We start from the raw sequence: 20254 nt of genomic DNA, 5'->3' as shown, positions 1-20254 counted from the left end.
GGGTAGGTTAGCTTTCAGGGGTGGGTCATTTTTCAGAGTAGTGAGGCAGTTGTGGAGGATAGTCTTTGGGGTTGGTGGCAGTTCGTGGAATGTAGAGCAGTTGCGAGAGGAGGGGGGGGGTAATTTTTTGTAGAGTAGAAATTTTGGATGGGATATGTTGAGGGGTTTGGCAGAGTAGAAGCTTATTTATCTGGAACCCCCCATTCTGATCTGAACCATTTTCAAACTGTCTTTTCACTGATGCTTCTTGCATTCCAAGTTTCATCCTATTTCATTTTGCCCCCAGACACACAGGCAGAAAGAAAGGCAGACATTCTGTGACTACCATTGTATAATTTTTTCCAACTTCTGTTGGGTTGGAAAGATAACAAGTAGTAATGGCATTCATGTTGGATCTAGCAGGCTACAACTCTCAAGAAATGGGTAAGTATCATCCAGTGAGGTAATAAGGAGCAGGTAAAAGAAGCAAGACCTATTGTGAGAACCTGGGCTTTTTTTTTTTTTTTTTTTTTTAGGGGGTACTCAGGGGTATTGGGTACTGGCACCTTTTCTGTTGCTTGATAAAAATGACCCATGCCAATTATTAATATAGGAGCTCAGGTTCTGCACACTCTGTGCTGCCTTTTCATGGGTTCTGTGGCTGGTTGTAGGGGACCTAGCTACTGTGGGATGGGCCACTCAGTGATCCCCCTACACCTGAAGAGTAACCTGGTACAGTAGCGTAGCGAGGGTGTGGTGTCCCTCCCCCTCCCCCACACCCATCTGCTCCTTCCTCACCCCCTCCTGCTGCACGCATGCCCTTCCTTTCCCCTGCACCTCGTTAACATTCATGGCACGAGCAGCTACCCCAACCTACTGCTCGCACCAGCATTGGCTCTTCCTCTGATGTCATTTCCTAAGCACGGATCCAGGAAGTGATGTCAGAGGAAGAGCCGACGCTGGTGCGAGCAGCAGGTTGCTGCTCACACCGCACACATTAATGAGGTGTGGGGGAAGGGAAGCGGCGCATGCGCATGGCAGTGGGGGGGGGGAAGGGGGGAATCAGGGAAGGACCGGGGGTGGAGAAGAGGACGGGTGCTGGCATACCCACAAAGATGGCACCCAGGGTGGACTACCCCCTGCCCTCTCTTACTATGCCACTGACTTGGTATTTGAGTACCAGCACCTTTTTTGCTAGAAAAAAATGCTCTGGTTAGAACCAGCAAACCAACCAGGTAGCTGCTGGTCACTTGTTGGTAGCCAGGTACTATCTGGCAAGGATATGAGGTGGTCAGATATTACATAGAAACATAGAAATAGACGGCAGATAAGGGCCCATGGCCCATCTAGGCTGCCCACCCTAATGTCCCTCCCCTACCTTTGCCCTGTGAATAGATCCCATGTGCCGATCCCATTTGGCCTTAAAATCAGGCACGCTGCTGGCCTTAATCACCTGTAGTGGAAGACTATTCCAGCGATCAACCACTCTTTCAGTGAAAAAGAATTTCCTGGTGTCACCTCGTAGTTTCCCGCCCCTGATTTTCGACGGATGCCCTCTTGTTGTTGTGGGACCCTTGAAAAAGAAGATATCTTCCTCCGCCTTGATGCGGCCCGTAAGATACTTGAACGTCTCAATCATGTCTCCCCTCTCTCTGCGCTCCTCGAGCGAGTATAGCTGTAATTTGTCAAGCTGTTCTTCTTATGGAAGATCCTTGAGTCCCGAGACCATCCGGGTGGCCATTCTTTGCACCGACTCCAGTCTCAGCACATCCTTGCGATAATGCGGCCTCCAGAATTGCACACAGTATTCCAGGTGGGGCCTCACCATGGATCTATACAATGGCATAATGACTTCCGCCTTACGACTGACGAAACCCCTTCGTATGCAGCCCATGATTTGTCTTGCCTTGGACGAAGCCTGCTCCACTTGATTGGCAGACTTCATGTCCTCACTGACAATTACCCCCAAGTCTTGTTCTGCTACCGTTTTTGCTAGGATCTCGCCATTAAGGGTATAAGACTTGCATGGATTTTGGCTGCCCAGGTGCATAACTTTGCATTTTTTGGCATTGAAGTTGAGTTGCCATGTCCTAGACCATTGCTCCAGTAGGAGTAGGTCGTGCATCATGTTGTCAGGCCTTGAATCTTCGTCTGTTGTGCATTTGCCCACTACATTACTCAGTTTGGCGTCATCGGCGAATAATGGTATTTTACCTCGAAGCCCTTCTGCCAAGTCTCTTATAAAGGTGTTGAATAGGATTGGGCCCAAGACTGAGCCCTGTGGTACTCCACTAATCACCTCCGTCATTTCGGAGGGGGTGCCGTTCACCACCACCCTTTGGAGCCTACCTCCAAGCCAGCTCCCAACCCATTTCGTCAATGTGTCACCTAATCCTATAGAACTCATCTTGCTCAGCAACCTGCGGTGTGGTACGCTATCGAATGCTTTGCTAAAGTCCAGGTACACGATGTCCAGGGACTCCCCAATATCCAGCTTCCCCGTCACCCAGTCAAAGAAGCTGATCAGGTTAGATTGGCATGATCTCCCCATAGTAAATCCATGTTGTCGGGGATCCCGTAGATTCTCCTCATCCAGGATCTTATCCAATTGGTGTTTGATTAGAGTTTCCATTAGTTTGCTCACTATCGATGTTAGACTCACTGGTCTGTAGTTTGCTGTCTCCATCTTTGAGCCTTTCTTGTGGAGTGGAATGACGTTAGCCGTCCTCCAGTCCAACGGGACGCTGCCTGTACTAAGGGAGAGGTTGAAGAGCGTGGACAGTGGCTCCGCCAAGACATCACTCAGCTCCCTAAGCACCCTGGGGTGCAGGTTGTCCGGCCCCATTGCTTTGTTAACCTTGAGCTTTGACAGCTCACTGTAGACACTGCTGGGCGTAAACTCAAAGTTACTAAACGGGTCAACTGAGCCAACCCTTGTCTGTAGCTGAGGGCCAAGCCCCGGCGCTTCTCGGGTGAAGACTGAGCAGAAGTATTCATTTAATAGTTGGGCTTGTGCTAGTACTGTATCACAAAACTTTGTGGTATGACATGGAGGGAGGGCAGCCTGAGTGCTGGATTAGATATGACAATTTGTGACTTGCTGAGCGAAAAAGTACTTAAAGTGGAGTTACAAATAACAGGGATAAAGGCTATAAAAGTTTGGAGGGGAAAATTTGGGCAATTTTTATTTTTGTGTACCCTAGGGTCAAAAGAAAGGGACTAAGCAAAATCTAACTTCCTATGGATTGCAGAGACACAGATGTTTTAAGTTTGCTATTTTTCAGATGAGGGTTTGTTTGTTTTTTTTAAAGTACTTTTCTATTGATAAATGTTTCTCATTTAATATGCTCAAACCAAGCATGCCTATGATTCAAAACAAAATCTATGAATGAGCACTGAGTAAAATAAATCACAGACTATAAGGATTGTGAAAAGAGAGAACTTCAACAACTTTAGAAGTCCAAACTGCTCAAAAAGGCTACATACCAGAGAACCCTCCCTCCGAATAATTTGTGCTCCTGTTACATGACTTGTGTTCTCTCTTGTGATCTGTGCGCCCAAAGGTGCTAAATAATTTTCTTTAAGGTGATAAAGATTTATTACATCAAACGAACTGCTTGAGCTCTGCACATCTGTGAAGCAGGAATGGAAACGAGGCTCTGGTCAGACAGAAACGGGAGCCAGAGACCCCCGTGTCGATGGGCAGAATGTAACATGGAGCTGGTAGAGCCTCGTGTCGCCCATTGGCCAGAGTTTGTTAGGTTAGTTGGGTGAGGGGGGGTTAGTAATTGGATATGATTGGGTGTAAGGCCTGTCAAGTTAGGGATTTTAAATCGATTGGGGGGAGGCAGGGAAGGGCGCAGGGGTGAGGTCATAAAGCCGGGATCCTGGAGGGCTCGGCTCCTTCCAGGGTCCTCCAGGGTGGCTTTTTCCCACCCACCCGTTGTTTTGCGCAGATGTTGGTAGCTCAGAGATGCAGATCTCCCTAGCTACTGGGTCATGGGGCTCATCAGGTGATGAGTGGTGGGCCGGCGGGGAGCCGTGCCCAGTGGGTCAGGTGACCCGGATAAAAGGGGCATGAAGGACATGCCAACCCTCTGACCCTTGCTGTGGTGGTGGGGTCGAGGGCACTGAAACTATGTATTTTTGGTAGCTCGGGAGGAGCTCTTTTTGGTTATGATGTTAACTGAAGTTAAGATATGTTTTATGTGTTATGATTAATAAACTGAGCTGCCGTTTTTACCATCATAAAGACTAGTGTGTTTGTGGCAAAGTGGGTGGGGGAAGGTTATGATGGTAAGGGTGTGTGTGAGTATATAGGTGGACAGCAGGGCCTATCTAGATCCCGCTGTTACAGAAGCCTTCAGATAAGTGTTTGGATCAGGGCTGTCCAAGTCTGGTCCTCGAGATCTACTGGCAGGCCAGGTTTTCAGGATATCCACAATGAACATGCATGAGAGAGATTTGCATACCAAGAAGGCAGTGCAGGCAAATCTCTCTCATGCATATTTATTGTGGATATCTAGAAAACCTGGCCTGCCAGTAGATCTCGAGCACCGGACTTGGGCAGCCCTGGATTGGATGAATTGCCAGTGGAAATGCAGTGCTAATTGCTATGACTTTGAAATGTTAAATGGACAATTTCACTAGTTAACTTTTGTTCTAACTCGGGCACACTTAGGAGCATTTTGTTTGTTTTGGATGAACATTGTGATATTAAACTGTAAACCTTAAAGAAAATTATGTAGCACGTTTGGGTGCACAGATCACAAGAGAGAATACAAGTTGCAGTGGCAGCCTATCCCCGGCGGCAGCCTATTCCCCGGTGGGTGGCCAGTTGTGCACCCCCTTGGGACATGCACCCGGAGCGGATTTCCCCCCCCCCCGCCCCGTCCTTGGTCTGCCACTGCCTCTCAATCTCCTCTGTTCGAGGAAGAAGAGGCTCAGTTTCTCTAATCTTTTGCTGTACGGCAACTCCTCCAGCCCCTTAACCATCTTAGTCACTCTGGACCCTTTCGAGTAGTACCGTGTCCTTCTTCATGGACTGCCAAAGTTACTGAAGTTCTCTTTTTCCCCAATCCTGATATTGTGTGGATTGTTTTACCCAGTGCTCATTCATAGATTTTGTTTTGAATCATTGATAGATTGAATTGATCTCATTTTTTAAAGGCATATTTTTAGTCCATACGCAAGGCTGAAATTTTGCAGGATTATGCAGATGATATCATTCTATCTTGTAGTTTGAATAAGTCACAGGCACCACGTTAGGTACATTTTTGCTCAGTGGGTCACATTTGTTTGCTCACATACCCAGGATGATATAGAATCAATGATTAAAACAGCAAAAATTGACGTATGAAGAAGGGCAATCCTACATGAAGATGAGCTCCTTTGCTTTTGAGCCTTCATTGGCTCCCGATTTATCTCAGTATTCAATTTAAATGTGCATGCATTACTTTCAAAATCTTATATGGCATTTTTATTCCTCTTGTTCCTCTGCTTTGGAACGTTTACAGATTTTCCTATGCAAGAGGCATTCAACAATTCAAACTTTCCCTCCCTTCCAGGAAAGGAATTAAAGGAGTCAAGAACTTAAGCCTCTCTTTGGCTGTCAAATTTTCTCAATTATGGAATGAACTCCCGTAAATCATTAAAAAAACCTTTTTATTTGCTAAACACTTTGAAAATTAATTCCCTTGTAATTTCAGCCTATTTTTCTTAATTATTGTTAACCGAGTCGAGCTTCCTTTGGTTGATGACCCGGTATATAAAGCTAAGTTTTAGTTTAGTTTAGCTTCTATTGCTACCACCTGGTATATATCCTTGATCATTTGAAGAGGAATAACTGGGCAGATTGGATGGGCCATTTTAGTCTTGATCTGTCATCATTTACTATGTAATCTGTCTCTGTTGACTAACAGTACTCTAAGTCTTCATTTGTAACAGCCTGAAGAATGTATCTGTTTTATAAAACACACTCTCTCCTCAGATTCTGTAAGCCAAGCTATCACAATGAGAACTTGCATGCGGTATGTTCGTAGCCCAGACCTGATGATGAGGCATTGCTGCTTTGCAATGGCTAGGACTCTGAACCCAGAAACAGTGGAGGGTCTGTGAATACTGTTTCTAAGAGATCCTTCGTACCAACTGACATAAAAAGCCAAAATTGGGCTCGAGATCTTTGTGTGTCAGCGTGCAGCTCCAAACCATGCCGTTTGCAAGGTTATGCAAGCAGAGAGGCGCAAAAATGGCACCCCTCTGTCCACCATCTCCTCTTGTTGGCAGTGGTGAAGTGGGCAGGGCAGAGGGCACCAGTGGGCAAGTCACACAGGATGCAACTATAGCTCAGTACAGTTCTGGCTCTGAATATTTAGTCTGTCATTATACACATAAGGGTAAAAAAAAAAGTCCCAAATCCAAATAGCCAAGTGATCCGCAAGATCCAGAATGGGGCAGACCAATGTAGTAAAGTTCGATTAAATTTATATTCCAGAAGCAGATAAAAGAATAAATAGCCCTGCATGAGGTTTGGGAGAGAGCAGTGGAGCCTCTATCACCAGATATTTCATATGCTTGATATTTTGTACAGTCCTTGTAAATGGCGAAACATGGCCGTGTTGGGCCTTTAACAACTATTTTATTTCATTATTCTTTTATCTGCTTGTGGTGAATAAATTTAATTGAGCTTTACTATGCTGCTCTGCTCAATTTTGTTGCTGCACAGAGGGATAGATTCAAAGAAAAGTCAGCTACAGGTAGGCGCCAAACATTTTGGCGCTAAGGCCCAGATTCTATAAAATATGCCTAAAGTTAGGGGCCTAGATTAGTGTGCCTAGCTGATCTAGGTGCCTATCTTACCCCCCCCCCCCTTTTACTAAATCGCGATAGTGGTTTTTAGCGAAGGGAATTGCACTGCTCCAGACACTCATAGGAACTCTATGAGCGTCAGGAGCAGCGCAGAGCATTCAGCGTAGCTCCCTGCACTAATAACCACTATCACAGTTTAGTGAAAATGGGGGGGGGGGTTAATTATTTAAAAAGCTTAATCGGCCCCAATAACAAGCTTACTTGGGTTAATAATTGACTTAAATTAAAATTAATTGCTTTCTAGGTGCCTAACTCAGTAGGCGCCTGCCACTTTCAGCTAGGCACCTAGTCCAAGGCGCCTACCAGAAAGTGGGCATGGTTAAGGGTGGATCACGGGCGTGCTTTCCATGTAGACACCTAAATTGGACTTAGGCGCTGGTATTTAGGCCACGACAACGTTGGCATACATAAGGGGAGCACAACAGTCAAAACTGAAGACTAACATCAAGAGGAGTTCTTGCTCTTGTCGCAATACCGCTCTCAGAGACCGGTATTGCGACAAGAGCAAGAACTCCTCTTGATGTTAGTCTTCAGTTTTGACTGTTGTGCTTGTTTTTGGTAAAGAAGACTTTGCCTAATTTAGTTATTGAGTATACATAAGGGGAGCCCAAGGTTTCAACACCTACCAGTGCCTAGATCCAAGCTAGGCCTGATTCTGTAAACAGCGCCTAACTCATGATTGACGCGCGCTATGCACCGCATTCCTCGGCACCTATTTTTTAGGTGCTGTTTATAGAATCTTGGCCTAAGTGGAACAGACTTTATCGAACTTTAGCACAAGCCCACCTTTTAACGTCTAACTGTAAGTGCGAGCACTTAGGCCAGCTCAAATGCTGGTGCCTAAAATCCTGGAAGGTAGGTACATAAATGACAGTGTTCTATAACATTGCTTGGCACAACCCTGACCCACCCATGCTTCCTTTGGAGTTGCATGCCATAGAAATTAGGTGCTCCGTATATAGAACGGGGGGGGGGGGGGGAGGTGTAAGTCACTTACGTGCGTAACTACAAATTACTACCAATTAGTGCTTGTTAAGGTCAATTCTTGGTATTTATCAATTAAGGGTCAATTTAGTGCTAATTAGCTAATTAAGTTATGCACATAACTGACCCTATTCTATAACTGTGTACCCAATTGTGCACCTATCTTTGGGCATCATTTATTGAATTGGGGGAGGGGGGAAAGTGACACTAATGTGCTGTTACAGATACAAAAATGTACTTTAATAAGAACAGAAGCACTCACGTGAGAAAGAAATTGGCTTTACTCTTGGAGTTGCTGATAAACTGAAGGTAGAATCCCTCAGAAGACAGTGACCGCTGATATTCTGTCTCTGCCATACCCAAAGACTGGCGGAAATGAGTGAACACAGGTCCAGCAAATGTTTGCATTTCAAATTTCTTGAAGGGACACAAAATTGGGTCAGAGAAATCCAGCCAGCCAGCTTGAACCAAAAAACAGAGCAATGAAAGAGCAGAAGCATATACAGTCAAACCTTGGATTGCAAGTAACTTGGTTTGCAAGCGTTTTGCAAGATAAGCAAAACATATGATTCAATTTTAACTTGATATACAAGCAAAGTCTTGCAATACAAGTACATACAGTATACACACATCACAACTGAGCCGATGGTTCTTCTCTCTCTGACGCTGCGGGAGTGTAGTGACTGTTCTAAACAAGCAAAGTCTTGCAATATGAGTACATACAATATACACGCGTCACATCATCACAAATGAGCCGATGGTTCTTCTCTCTCTGACGCTGCAGGAGTGTAGTGACTATTCTAAACAAGCGAGGTCTTGTAATACGAGTACGTATAGTATTTTGTGTTAAAGTTTTTGAGTTGTGGAACGAATCGTCTGAGTTTACATTATTTCCAATGGGGAAATTCGCTTTGATGTACAAGCATGCTTCTGGAACGAATTATGCTTGCAAACCAAGGCTTTATTGTACTGTGATGGGAGGGGAGTGCAAGGAAATTGGGAAGCATGTGTTGTACATTGGAACAAGCTTCCGAAGAAGATGATCGAGGCCAACAGCGTGCCAGATTTTAAGGGTAAATGGGATGCCCATGTGGGATCCCTGAGAGGGTGAATGTAAGGATGGGTCATTTGGAGCGGGGGCTCTAGGGCAGACTTAGGGAGTGGGTCTGTGGAGTGGGCAGACTTGATGGGCTATAGCCCTTATCTGCCGTCATTTTTCTATGTTTCTATGCCTTCCCAATGAGACAAACTAGCAAATGTGGGAGGAGGGCTGAAAAAAAATTCATAGTTGCAGTGTCTACTTAACTTAACTTGCTTTTCCACTCTTCTCCAGAGAGCTCCAACATTTGATGAGCAACCGGGGAAAAATTGCAAGAATGTAGTATGAGCCATGCTAGATCAGGACATAGGTACACTGAGTCCAATCCGGATCGCTTGAAGTACCCAGCAGATTCTAGGAGGATCCAGCATTTTTAAGGCTATCTGGCTCATTGTTTAACATAAGAACATAAGATTTGCCGCTGCTGGGTCAGACCAGTGGTCCATCGTGCCCAGCAGTCCGCTCACGCGGCGGCCCTTAGGTCAAAGACCAGTGCCCTAACTGAGACTAGCTTTACCTGCGTACGTTCTGGTTCAGCAGGAACTTGTCTAACTTTAGTCTTGAATCCCTGGAGGGTGTTTTCCCCTATAACAGTCTTTCAGGAATTCATCTAAACCTCCCATTAAACCCACTTATGTTAAATCTCTTGATTATTCCACAGCCTGATTGCTTTGAGGAGAGTGTGGCATAGTAGTTAAAGCTACAGCCTCAGCACCCAGAGGTTATGAGTTCAAACCCCACAGCCACACTACTCCCTGTCACCCTGGGCAAGTCACTTAATCCTCCACTACCCCAGATATATTAGATAGATTGTAAGCCCACTGGGAAAATGTTTGAAGTACCTACCGTATATGTAAGCCACTTTGAGTGTGGTTTTATAACTACAAAAAGACAGCATACAAGTACTCCCAAACACTTTGCATGAAATGAAAACAATCTTTCTCCGATTGTGTAAAATCTGTTCCCTGGAATGTTCTTTTGTCCTTGTACTATCTGACAAGATGTGGAACTGTTCCTTGTTTCTGGGTTACCCCATTTGTGCTTTCATAAAAGTTTTTATGTCTCCTATCGATTGTCTCTTCTCCAATCCATTTATTCTTTCTTCATAATGGGTTATAGAGCTTAGGGTACAGAGACTATAATTTTATGGGGGTGGTATATTGGGGAGAGATGTGATATTATTATATATAGCTGCTATACAGTATATTATTTTGATTACACTTTGGTTTTATGCTATACATAGAAATGATATATCAATTTAATAAACAATGGTGTTGTTCCATCCCCTTTGTCTTTTTTGTTTAAATCTTTATTTAATTTTCCAAATATATTTCCAAGCATAATCATCTTGAACAGAAAGATTGACAGAAATTTTTAAAAAAATCAAAACAAAGCAAGAACCATCCCCTTTGTCATTTTGGTTACCCTTCTCTGTATCTTTCACAGTTCTTCTATGTCTGTTTTCTGTGTACAGGTCTTATGGCCCCATCTTGGTGTTCAAGATATGGTTGCATCACAATCAGTGCAGAGGTTTTATGAAATTGTGTTTGTGTATTCACCATTTGTTTCCAAATAATTTTTAGCATTCTCTTAGCTTTCCTGATCACCACCACACACTAAGCTAAGGATTTCAGTGAATTGTCTACGATAAATCTAACATCCTTTGGCTGGGTGGTGACTTAATCAGATGCATAGCCAGGTTTTGATGTCGGGGGAGGGGAGGGAGGGCAGCAGAACTTTTGTAAAATAGGCGCTAAATTGAATAGACCCCGAATTGGGCAGCACTACCACCTACCTCCTCCCTGGGCCTGACCACTGTAATGTAATCTTTGGGCAGCTGGAAGCAGCAACCAGGTGAGCCTTCTGTCATCAGCCTACCCTGGAAGCTGCCTCTCTGCAGGTCCTGCCTATGCAGGAACAGGAAGTTGCTGCAGAGAGGCAGCTTCTGAGGCAAGCCAGCAACAGCAGGCTCACCTTGTTGCTGCTGCCAGCTGCCCAAAGATTAAATTACAGCAGCCAGGCCCAGAGAGAAGGTAAGTGGGGGAGTCAGGAGCTAGAGAGGTCATGAGGGGGAAGCAGCGTTGGAGGAGGGAGGTGAGGTGGCTGGAGAAACAGCAGGGAGAGAGGGCCTGGAGAAACAGTATGGATGGAGTGAGGGAGAAACAGCATGGAGGGATGGAGAAGCATTATGGAAAGAGAGTCCTGAAGAAAAGAGCATGGAGTAGGGTAGTGCTGGATGAGAGGGGAGAGACAGAAACAGCAGGAGAGGAGGATGGAAGGAGAGAGAGACAAAAATAGGCAAGGCTGAAGAGCTGATGTGCATAAACACCTTTGCATTCAAAATCCACTTGGGGCAGTGGCTGCACTTCTTGCACCCCACCAAGCTATGCCTTTGCTCGTAATATGACGTCCAGTATCATGTGTGTGTACTTTAGGATTATTTGTGTGCATCGTTTTGCACTTTTCCAAATTCAAGATTTTCTGCAATTGATAAAAGGTATGGAAAACCTTTCATATGCTGAAAGATTAGAGAAACAGGGGCTCTTTTCCCTGGAAAAGTGGAGGCTTAGAGGGGACATGATTGAGACTTACAAGATCATGAAGGGCATAGAGAAAGTGGAGAGGGATAGATTCTTCAAAGTTTTGAAAACTACAAGAACGAGAGGGCATTCGGAAAAATTGAGAGGGGACAGTTTCAGAACCAATGCCAGGAAGTTCTTCTTCACCCAAAGGGTGATGGATACCTGGAATTCGCTTCCAGAGGGTGTGATAGGACAGAGTACGGTATTGGGGTTCAAGAAGGGACTGGATGATTTCCTGAAGGAAAAGGGGAAAGAAGGATATAGATAGAGGATTACTATACAGGTCCTGGACCTGATGGGCCGCCGCGTGAGCAGACTGCTGGGCATGATGGACCTCTGGTCTGACCCAGCAGAGGCACTGCTTATGTTCTTATGAATTCTCCAGTCTGGCAAGGTTCTTCTGTGGCTCCTCACAGTCTGCTCACGTTTTGCCTACTTTGAATAAATTTGTGTGTCATTTACAGATTTGATTATTTTACTCCCCCTCTCCCCCTGACAAAATCAGACACATGGGATACAGATCTGGCGCCGTATCCAGCAACCAGTATTGAATTTCCATTGTACTTTTGTCTGGCTGCAACATAGCCAGTTATGTCAATATTCAGTGGCTAGCTGGCTAAGTCTTAGCGGCCAAAGATAGACCACCTTTTTGGGCGGCTTTATTTGGCTGCCAAACTCAGCCAGTTAGTTGCTGCATATTGGTGGTTACTGAGATGTGCAGCATGAGATAACCAGCTAGCTCCTTTTTGATATAGCCTTCAATCCTTAACCCTACTTCTCTGTCCTCCAACCCAGCCCGCTGATTAACAATTCCCCTTAACTGTATCCATGACATCCTGTTTCAGTCTTTGGGAAGCTGAGCTGAGATTGTGATGTCACAATGCCTTATTCCACCAATAAGAGCCAATCTTATCAGTGATATCACAATGACTTGCTTGTCCTGTACTCCCCTCTTCCCTCCATCCTAGCCCGCTGATTAACCATTCCCCTTAACTGTATCTATGACATCCTGTTTGTCTGTCTTGCCTGTTTAGATTGTAAGCTCTTTCGAGCAGGGACTGGTTTCTTACTCTTTGTGACTCTGTATAGCACTGCGTGCGTCTGGTAGTGCTATAGAAATAATTAATAGTAATAGCATTACAGATATAGACTGCCAGATGCTATTCATAGGAAACGTATTGTACCAAAAAGGTACTGTATTTCTACCTGTGAACCATATCTGGTACTCCTTGTTTCCCACAAGCAGTGGCGTAGTAAGGGGTGGGGGTCAGACCACCCTGGGCACCGTCTTGCAGGGGGTACCAGCACCTCTCCTCTCCACCCCATGCTCCTTCCCATGCCTGCCCTGCCACACACGTGCCTTCACTCCTTCCCTATTGTACCTCTAGCTCTTTGCCAGTGTGAGCAGCATCTCCAACTTGCTGCCCATGGTGGCATCGTTGCTTCCTCTGATGTCATTTCCAGGTCCCGCAACTAGAAAGTAACATCGGAGGGAACACTGGCGCCGGTGCTGGCAGCAAGTTGGAGATGCTGCTCGTGCCGGGGGAAGCTAAAAAGGTACGGGGAAAGGGAAGCGGGGTGCACTTGGCAGGGGTGGGGGTGGGGAAAGAGCAGGAGGCGCCTCCCACCCTCGCTATGCCACTGCCCACAAGCATGTTAACTCTCACCCTATGTCTCGGTCTCCCACAGTTCATCAGCTCCTACCCCATATCAAACAGCTCTTAAAGGTCTGAGCTCCTACCTCATGAACCTGGGTCAGCACAGCCTTATAATCCATGTCACACAGAGGATCCTGCGAGGAAGAAAAAGTCTTCATTACTACATTTCTCATATCTATCGTAAAACACAGGATCTGTCTGCCTCTCTACTTTCCCACTTTTTTGGCTTGGCTCCCACAATCCCTTTTGGAAAGCAGTAATCCTCTGGGCTGTGAAGATATGATGGTGTCATTACACTGATTGATTGTATACTGCACTAGCCTTTTATTATTATTTTAATAATTATTTATTTTTATAATTTATATTACGCATATCCTACAATTCTATGTGGATTACAAATTATTCAGATACTCAAGCATTTCTCCCTAACTGTCCCGGTGGGCTCCCACTCTTTCTAATGTATCTGGGGCAAAGGGGATTAAGTGACTTGCCCAGGGTCACAAGGAGCAGTGTGGGATTTGAACCCACAACCCCAGGATGCCGAGGATGTAGCTCTAACCACCGCACTACAGACTCCCACTAGCCTTATTAGTTTAGTGCGGTTTACAAGGTCAAAAGAAGCCAGTAAAACCTGGGATGATTACAAGTTGTTCAAATGCTGCCTAACAGTTAATAAACTTCTGAAATAGGAACATGTACCCTGATTCACACTTATCACGATGGAAGAGAAAGTTGCATGATGCATGCCAAGCAAGAGAGAGAAAAGGACCCCCGAGAAAGATTGATTGCAATGAAAAGGGAGTTACAGAAAGTTGCTCACCAGCCCAGGGTTATCGATGGACCCTTGCAGCGCAGCCCGCAGGCCCTCCTTCAGTGAACAGGTGAGGGTGTAAAACTCATGATCTCCATCAATCTCAAAAAGGCCCAGGAGCTTCCATTTCTGCCTTAACTTCATGAAAAGGCGGCCCTTCATCTTGTGAGATTTTCTGCTCTCTGTCTACACAGGGGGATTCAGAGAAAACAAAAAAGGGCTCATGTGACCAGACAGAATGGAAACAACACTGGGGGAGGGGGCTTCCATTGTACTATCATTGTTATCATAGAAAGAAATTTGAAAAAAGAGAAATACAAGACATTTGTTACAAAAAATAAAATGTATGCCAACTCCCAGAGGACAACAACCTGAGTCTCTGTGCCGTTTATCTCCCTAATAAACCTTTCCAGAATCTGCAGAGCACACTCCTGGGAGCAAACATTAAACACTAGAGACACCACGTTTACATCAACAAGCACAGACACAGGTACATACAGCAATACAGAGAAACCACCACATACAGGTATGTACATATACATCATACAAAAGCAGACACACACACTGCACAGATGCATATCCACACACATGTATTCTGGTTTATGGCTTTTATTTATATCCCGCTTTATACAAAGTGGGTTTCAAAAACACATACATAGTAAAAAAAAAAAACCCACAAAAAACACACACATTACAAAACACATACATGCAGGCACGGACTTGCCTTAACTGCCTTGCCCTACATAAATTACACATCAAAAACAATCTACCCCACCCTCACATATAATACTCACCCACATGACACATATACCTACCCCTTTATAGATTAGAATATAGCATACAGGCATGTAGATCAAAACACACACACATACATATCCACACATATGAATTACAAGATAACCATATACAGTAGATAAGATATGAAAATAGCATACGGTCACACAAATCTACATGTACACACATATCCACAGAAGATAACCATATAGAGACAAATATGCACAGATGCATATCCATATACATGTATTAAAAGATAACCATATAGATAGAAATATAGCATACTGGCATATAGATCTACACACACACATACATATCCACACATAAGCATTACAAGATAACCATATACAGTAGATATGAATATAGCAAACAGTCACACAGATCTACACATACACACACACATATCCACAGAAGATAACCATATAGATACGAATATGCACAGATGTATTACAAGATAACCATATAGATATGAATATAGCATATACATGTAGACACACAGATCCACATGTATACATCCCCCCACATATATCCACATTCATGCACTACAAGATAACCATATATATATATATTTGTATATAACCATATATATATATTTGTACAAATATAGCAAACAGACACATTGACCCACACACACACATAGCCAGTGGAGGAACAGTGCTGGGCTTCATAGGAGCCAGCACTGTGAGTGCTTGAGCACCTCCACCCCTTCAGCGTGTATAGAGAAAGGTAATTTCCATTGCATTTAGCACTCCCATTCATTCTGATAAGTTTGCTCCTGTGCTGGACTTACAGAAAAAAAGGAAGAAATTTAGGTGAAAGTCTGGAGAAGAGGAAACATGTAGGGAGGGAAAGAAGAGAGCAATAAATTGCATTGAAAAAAGCAAGCAAAATAAATCAATGCATAAGCTTCTCTTCTTTATGGATCCTAAAAATTTTGGCTGGGACCCAAGTTTTTAAAAATAGTATCTACCCCAGCCCCAAATATTGTGTACACATAACACATACAGGAACAGAGTGGGGACTATAACTCACTCATTCTAGCTCTGAATCATTAAAGACGTGTTCATTTTGGGATAGATTAAAGATTTAGAAGTTCATCGGTTTAGGATTTTCTCTGTTAAAACTTACCGACATGCATCGCCCATTTTGGGATGCTGTTGGATTACATTGCTCCATTTGTACTTTTCAAGGGCTATCACTTGCTGCTCCTCAAACTTCATCAGGTCTTGCTGATGGCACAGTCACCAATACCAGACATCTTGAAAGAACAGGAGCAGCCTTGCGCCCTAGGCACTGTGTATCAACCTCACTAAAAATGTTCAGATCTGGAAAACAAAACACTATATAGGGAGCAAGATGTCGCCATTCATAAGAATATTTTAGCAACAATCACGAGAAGACCTATCACAATCATAGGATCAGATAAATGCAGTAATGGCTCCTTCAAATTAAGCTTACAGAGAATTTTCCAGGGTTCTTAGAGCTGAATTGCTCAGAGGCAAGTAATTGCTTCCAGAAGTAGCAGAAGTCAAAGTCTGGGAGCAATGAGGTACAGGTTCCACATGCATCAGAGATCACAGTCTTGGAGGATATAGATTCCACAGGAAACAATGGTCAGATTTGGGGGGTGAAAAGGCAAAGGTTCCACAAGAAGAAATGGTCAAAGCCCGCAACAGACAAGGCACAAGGTCCACAGGCAGCAGAGGTCAGAGTTTGGGCAAGACAAGACACAGGTTCCATGGGAAGCAATGGCCAGAATGTTGGGGAGGCCAGGCATGGGTTCTGTAGGAATGAGAAGTCACAAACTGATCATAGTTCCTGAGGTGAGTGATGCAGAAAAGTGAAAGGTGAGCCAACCACAGATGAATTATGAAGGAGCTTATGCATTGTTTGTGGTTGCTAAGTGATTTTTTTTTAACGTCATTCACCTAAAGTTCCCATGTGCATATGTGGCTTCAATTATAGGAAGACACATAGGAGACAGAGAAATTAACTATGCCCTCTCTTCATTTCAATCTTACAGTCAAGGTGTGTCTGCCCTCCCTCCATCTGTTTCCAGGGTCAAGACCTTTCGTCACTGCCTGTCTCTTCATAGAAATCATGTATTTTATCTATGCTGTGTTCCACTTAATATTGTTTAGATCAAATGGAATAGAAATTGGAATAAATAAAAATAAACAAATAATAAATCAACCTCCCTTGGTCTTGGGTCTGATGCTATTTAATATCTTTGCACAAGACCTGCCTCAAGGACTTCGAGGTAAAATTGCTTTATTTGCCGATGACGCGAAGCTATGCAATGTAGTGGACAGCGCAACCGTGCCCGACACTATGAGGCAGGACCTACTTTTACTGGAAAAATGGTCAAATACATGGCAACTTAGCTTTAATGCCAAAAGTGTAAGGTTATGCAACTTGGTAGCGGTAACCCCTGCAGAACATACACCCTGAATGGTGAAACCTTAACAAGAACTGTCGCAGAACGGGACCTGGGTATAATCATTAGTGATGATATGAAGATTACCAGTCAAGTGGAGAAAGCTTCAACCAAGGCTAGACAAATGCTGGGTTGCATCCGAAGAAGTTTTGTCAGTCGAAAGCCTGAAGTTATAATGCCGTTGTACAGGTCCATGGTGAGACCTCATCTGGAGTACTGTGTTCAGTTTTGGAGGCCACATTATTGAAAGGATGTGTAGAGAATGGAATTGGTTCAGCGAATGGCCACAAAGATGGTCTCAGGACTCAAGGATCTCCCATATGAAGAATGTCTAAGCAGGCTGCAATTATATTCTCTCGAGGAACGCAAAGAGGGGAGACATGAAGAGACGTTCAAATATCTTACAGGCCATGCTGAGATGGAAGAAGATATCTTTTTCCTTACAGGTCCCACGGCAACAAGAGGGCATCCACTCAAACTTAAGGATGGGAGACTTCATGGCGACATCAGGAACTATTTTTTCACCGAAAGGGTGGTTGATCATTAGAATGGTCTTCCATGTCAGGTAGTCGAAGCCAGCAACGTGCTCGACTTCAAGAGACGATGGGATAAACATGTGGGTTCACTCCGGGGAAATGCTTAGGGGGAGGGTTCTTTGAGTGGGCAGACTTGGGCCATCGGCCCTTTTCTGCCATCATACTCTATGTACTCTATGTACTCCCAACTGATATAAGCTGAGAGTAAAAGTTGACATTTTTGTATTAAACTACAAAGGAATCAATTTAGTTCCAAGTTTCCAAGTTTATTTATAATTTGGTATACTGACCATCAACAAGTATCTGACCGGTTTACAATACTAAAATTTGTAAAATATAAAGTAAAAATAATATAGGGCAGATTGTAGCCTGGACAAGGACAAAGATTGTACAAGTTGGATACGAGAGGGACTGGGGGTAGAGAGAGAATTTTAAATTATATAAAAAATAAAAAAACAAAAAGGGAGGAAAGAGGGGAAGGGAAATACAAGAGGGAGGGAGGGTCGCTTCTTAGAAGTGGTTCTCAATATTTCTTAGAAAGGAATTGAGGAGGTATCTTAACCGGAATTTTGGTTATCGTCAGACTTAATTTTCGACTTATGATCCAAGATCGCAAAGCGAAGTACAAAATATTAAAACATCAATACCCAAATAATCCAAATAAAACTAGTGCCAATCTGGGTCACTAGGAAGTACCCAGTGATCCCAAAGAATAGATCCATTTCTTGACATTCTTCCCCAGGGATTAATAGTGGCTTTCTGAAATCTACTTGGATAATATTTACTTCTTTCTAAAATTTCTAGACTGCCTATAACTAAGCGATTAACAATTAAAATATTCACAATAGTTCAAGGAGAATACAGTTACAAATGCATTCAGTTACATCACAATCCCATAGTAATTTAGTCCACCTAAGTTAGGTCAAAAGCTCAACAGATATACATATTATTCATCCCCACTAAATAAGGTGCCGTAATTACAATTCAGGTTTCTTATCAAATATGCCTACGAGCAAAGTTTCAGAGGAAAGCCTCCACATACAGTTGTGTCTTCAACATCTTTCTAAACTAACCTAAACTAAACCTTAAGTTTATATACCGCATCATCTCCACGGATGTTGTAAACAGTCGGACAGGTCCTTAGAATGCCAGGGAGGGAATTTTATAATTTTACCCCCATCACGGACAACATTATCATTCTGGATTTGGCATACCGAACAGTTTTCTCCTTCATGGAAGTCAGTCTCATAGTACCCTCATATCTCAGATTCCTCCTCGGCTGGTATACTTCCCACAGAGACTGAAAGTTCAATGGAACAAATCTATACAAACTCTGATGTACATAAGAACATAAGCAATGCCTCTGCTGGGTCAGACCTGAGGTCCATCGTGTCCAGCAGTCCACTCACGCGGCGGCCCAACAGGTTCAGGACCTGTGCAGTAATCTTCTATCTATACCCCTCTATCCCCTTTTCCAATCCTTTCTTAAACTCTAGTACCGTACTCTGCCCTATTACGCTTTCTGGAAGCACATTCCAGGTGTCCACCACACGTTGGGTAAAGAAGAACGTCCTAGCATTCGTTTTGAAACTGTCCCCTTTCAACTTTTCCGAATGCCCTCTTGTTCTTTTATTTTTTTGAAAGTTTGAAGAATCTGTCCCTCTATACTCTCTCTATACCCTTCATGATCTTGTAAGTCTCTATCATATCTCCTCTAAGTCTCCTCTTCTCCAGAGAAAAGAGACCCTGTTTCTCCAATCTCTCAGCGTATGAAAGGTTTTCCATCCTTTTTATCAGACGTGTTGCTCTCCTCTGAACCCTCTCGAATAGTGCCATATCCTTCTTAAGGTACGGCGACCAGTACTGGACGCAGTACTCCAGATGCGGGCGCACCATCGCCCGATACAACGGCAGGATAACTTCTTTCATTCTGGTTAGAATACCCTTCTTGATTATACCTAGCATTCTATTCGCTCTCTTAGCGGCCGCTGCGCACTGTGCCATCGGCTTCATTGTCATGTCCACCATTACCCCCAAGTCCGTTTCCTGGGTACTCTCATTCAATAAGATCCCTCCCATCGTGTAGTTGTGCCTCGGGTTTCTGCTTCCCACAAGTAATACTTTACATTTCTCAACGTTGTATTCCTTGATAACATTTTATAACAAACCCTTTGTGCCACTGGAAACCACTGGTAACTGTTTTTAGCATGGGGTAATATGTTCTCTGTGTGAGATTCCCAAAATCAACCTCGCAGTAGAATTAATCAATTGCTGCAATACCTTACATTTAATCTTAGTTAGCCCCAGGTAAAGCATATTACAGTAATCTAGGCGAGTCAAAATCAATGCATGTGCCACCGAATGAAAATTGTATGGAAGAAGCATTGGTTTCAATCGATAAAGTGTCCGTAGCTGTAAGTATCCGAAGCCAGGTCAGGTTTTCAGGATATCCACAATAAATATTCATGAGATAGATTTGTATCTCAAGGAGGCAGTGCATGCAAATCCATCTCATACATATTCATGG

General features: G+C 43.8%; 1 protein-coding gene across 2 annotated transcripts in view; it reads right to left on the bottom strand.

Annotated features, from left to right (window-relative positions):
- PIP5KL1 (phosphatidylinositol-4-phosphate 5-kinase like 1) overlaps positions 1-16069 on the bottom strand; it is a 53436-nt gene extending 37367 nt beyond the window's left edge. Inside the window, exons 1-4 of one of the 2 annotated variants that reach the window (XM_033961723.1) lie at positions 15883-16069; positions 13990-14166; positions 13253-13303; positions 8093-8247 (exon numbers count right to left, since the gene is read on the bottom strand). In XM_033961723.1, coding sequence (XP_033817614.1) covers positions 8093-8247; positions 13253-13303; positions 13990-14166; positions 15883-15930 — 431 coding nt within the window. In that variant the 5' untranslated portion in view covers positions 15931-16069. Of the gene's footprint in view, positions 1-8092; positions 8292-13252; positions 13304-13989; positions 14167-15882 lie in introns of those variants that run through there. The other variant, XM_033961724.1, reaches the window with a different exon arrangement.
- Positions 16070-20254: the final 4185 nt, after the last annotated feature.

This window comes from Geotrypetes seraphini, chromosome 10, assembly GCF_902459505.1.
Source record: "Geotrypetes seraphini chromosome 10, aGeoSer1.1, whole genome shotgun sequence".
In the NCBI taxonomy this organism is placed as follows: Eukaryota; Metazoa; Chordata; class Amphibia; order Gymnophiona; family Dermophiidae; genus Geotrypetes; species Geotrypetes seraphini.
This window is presented reverse-complemented; position numbering and strand designations above follow the sequence as displayed.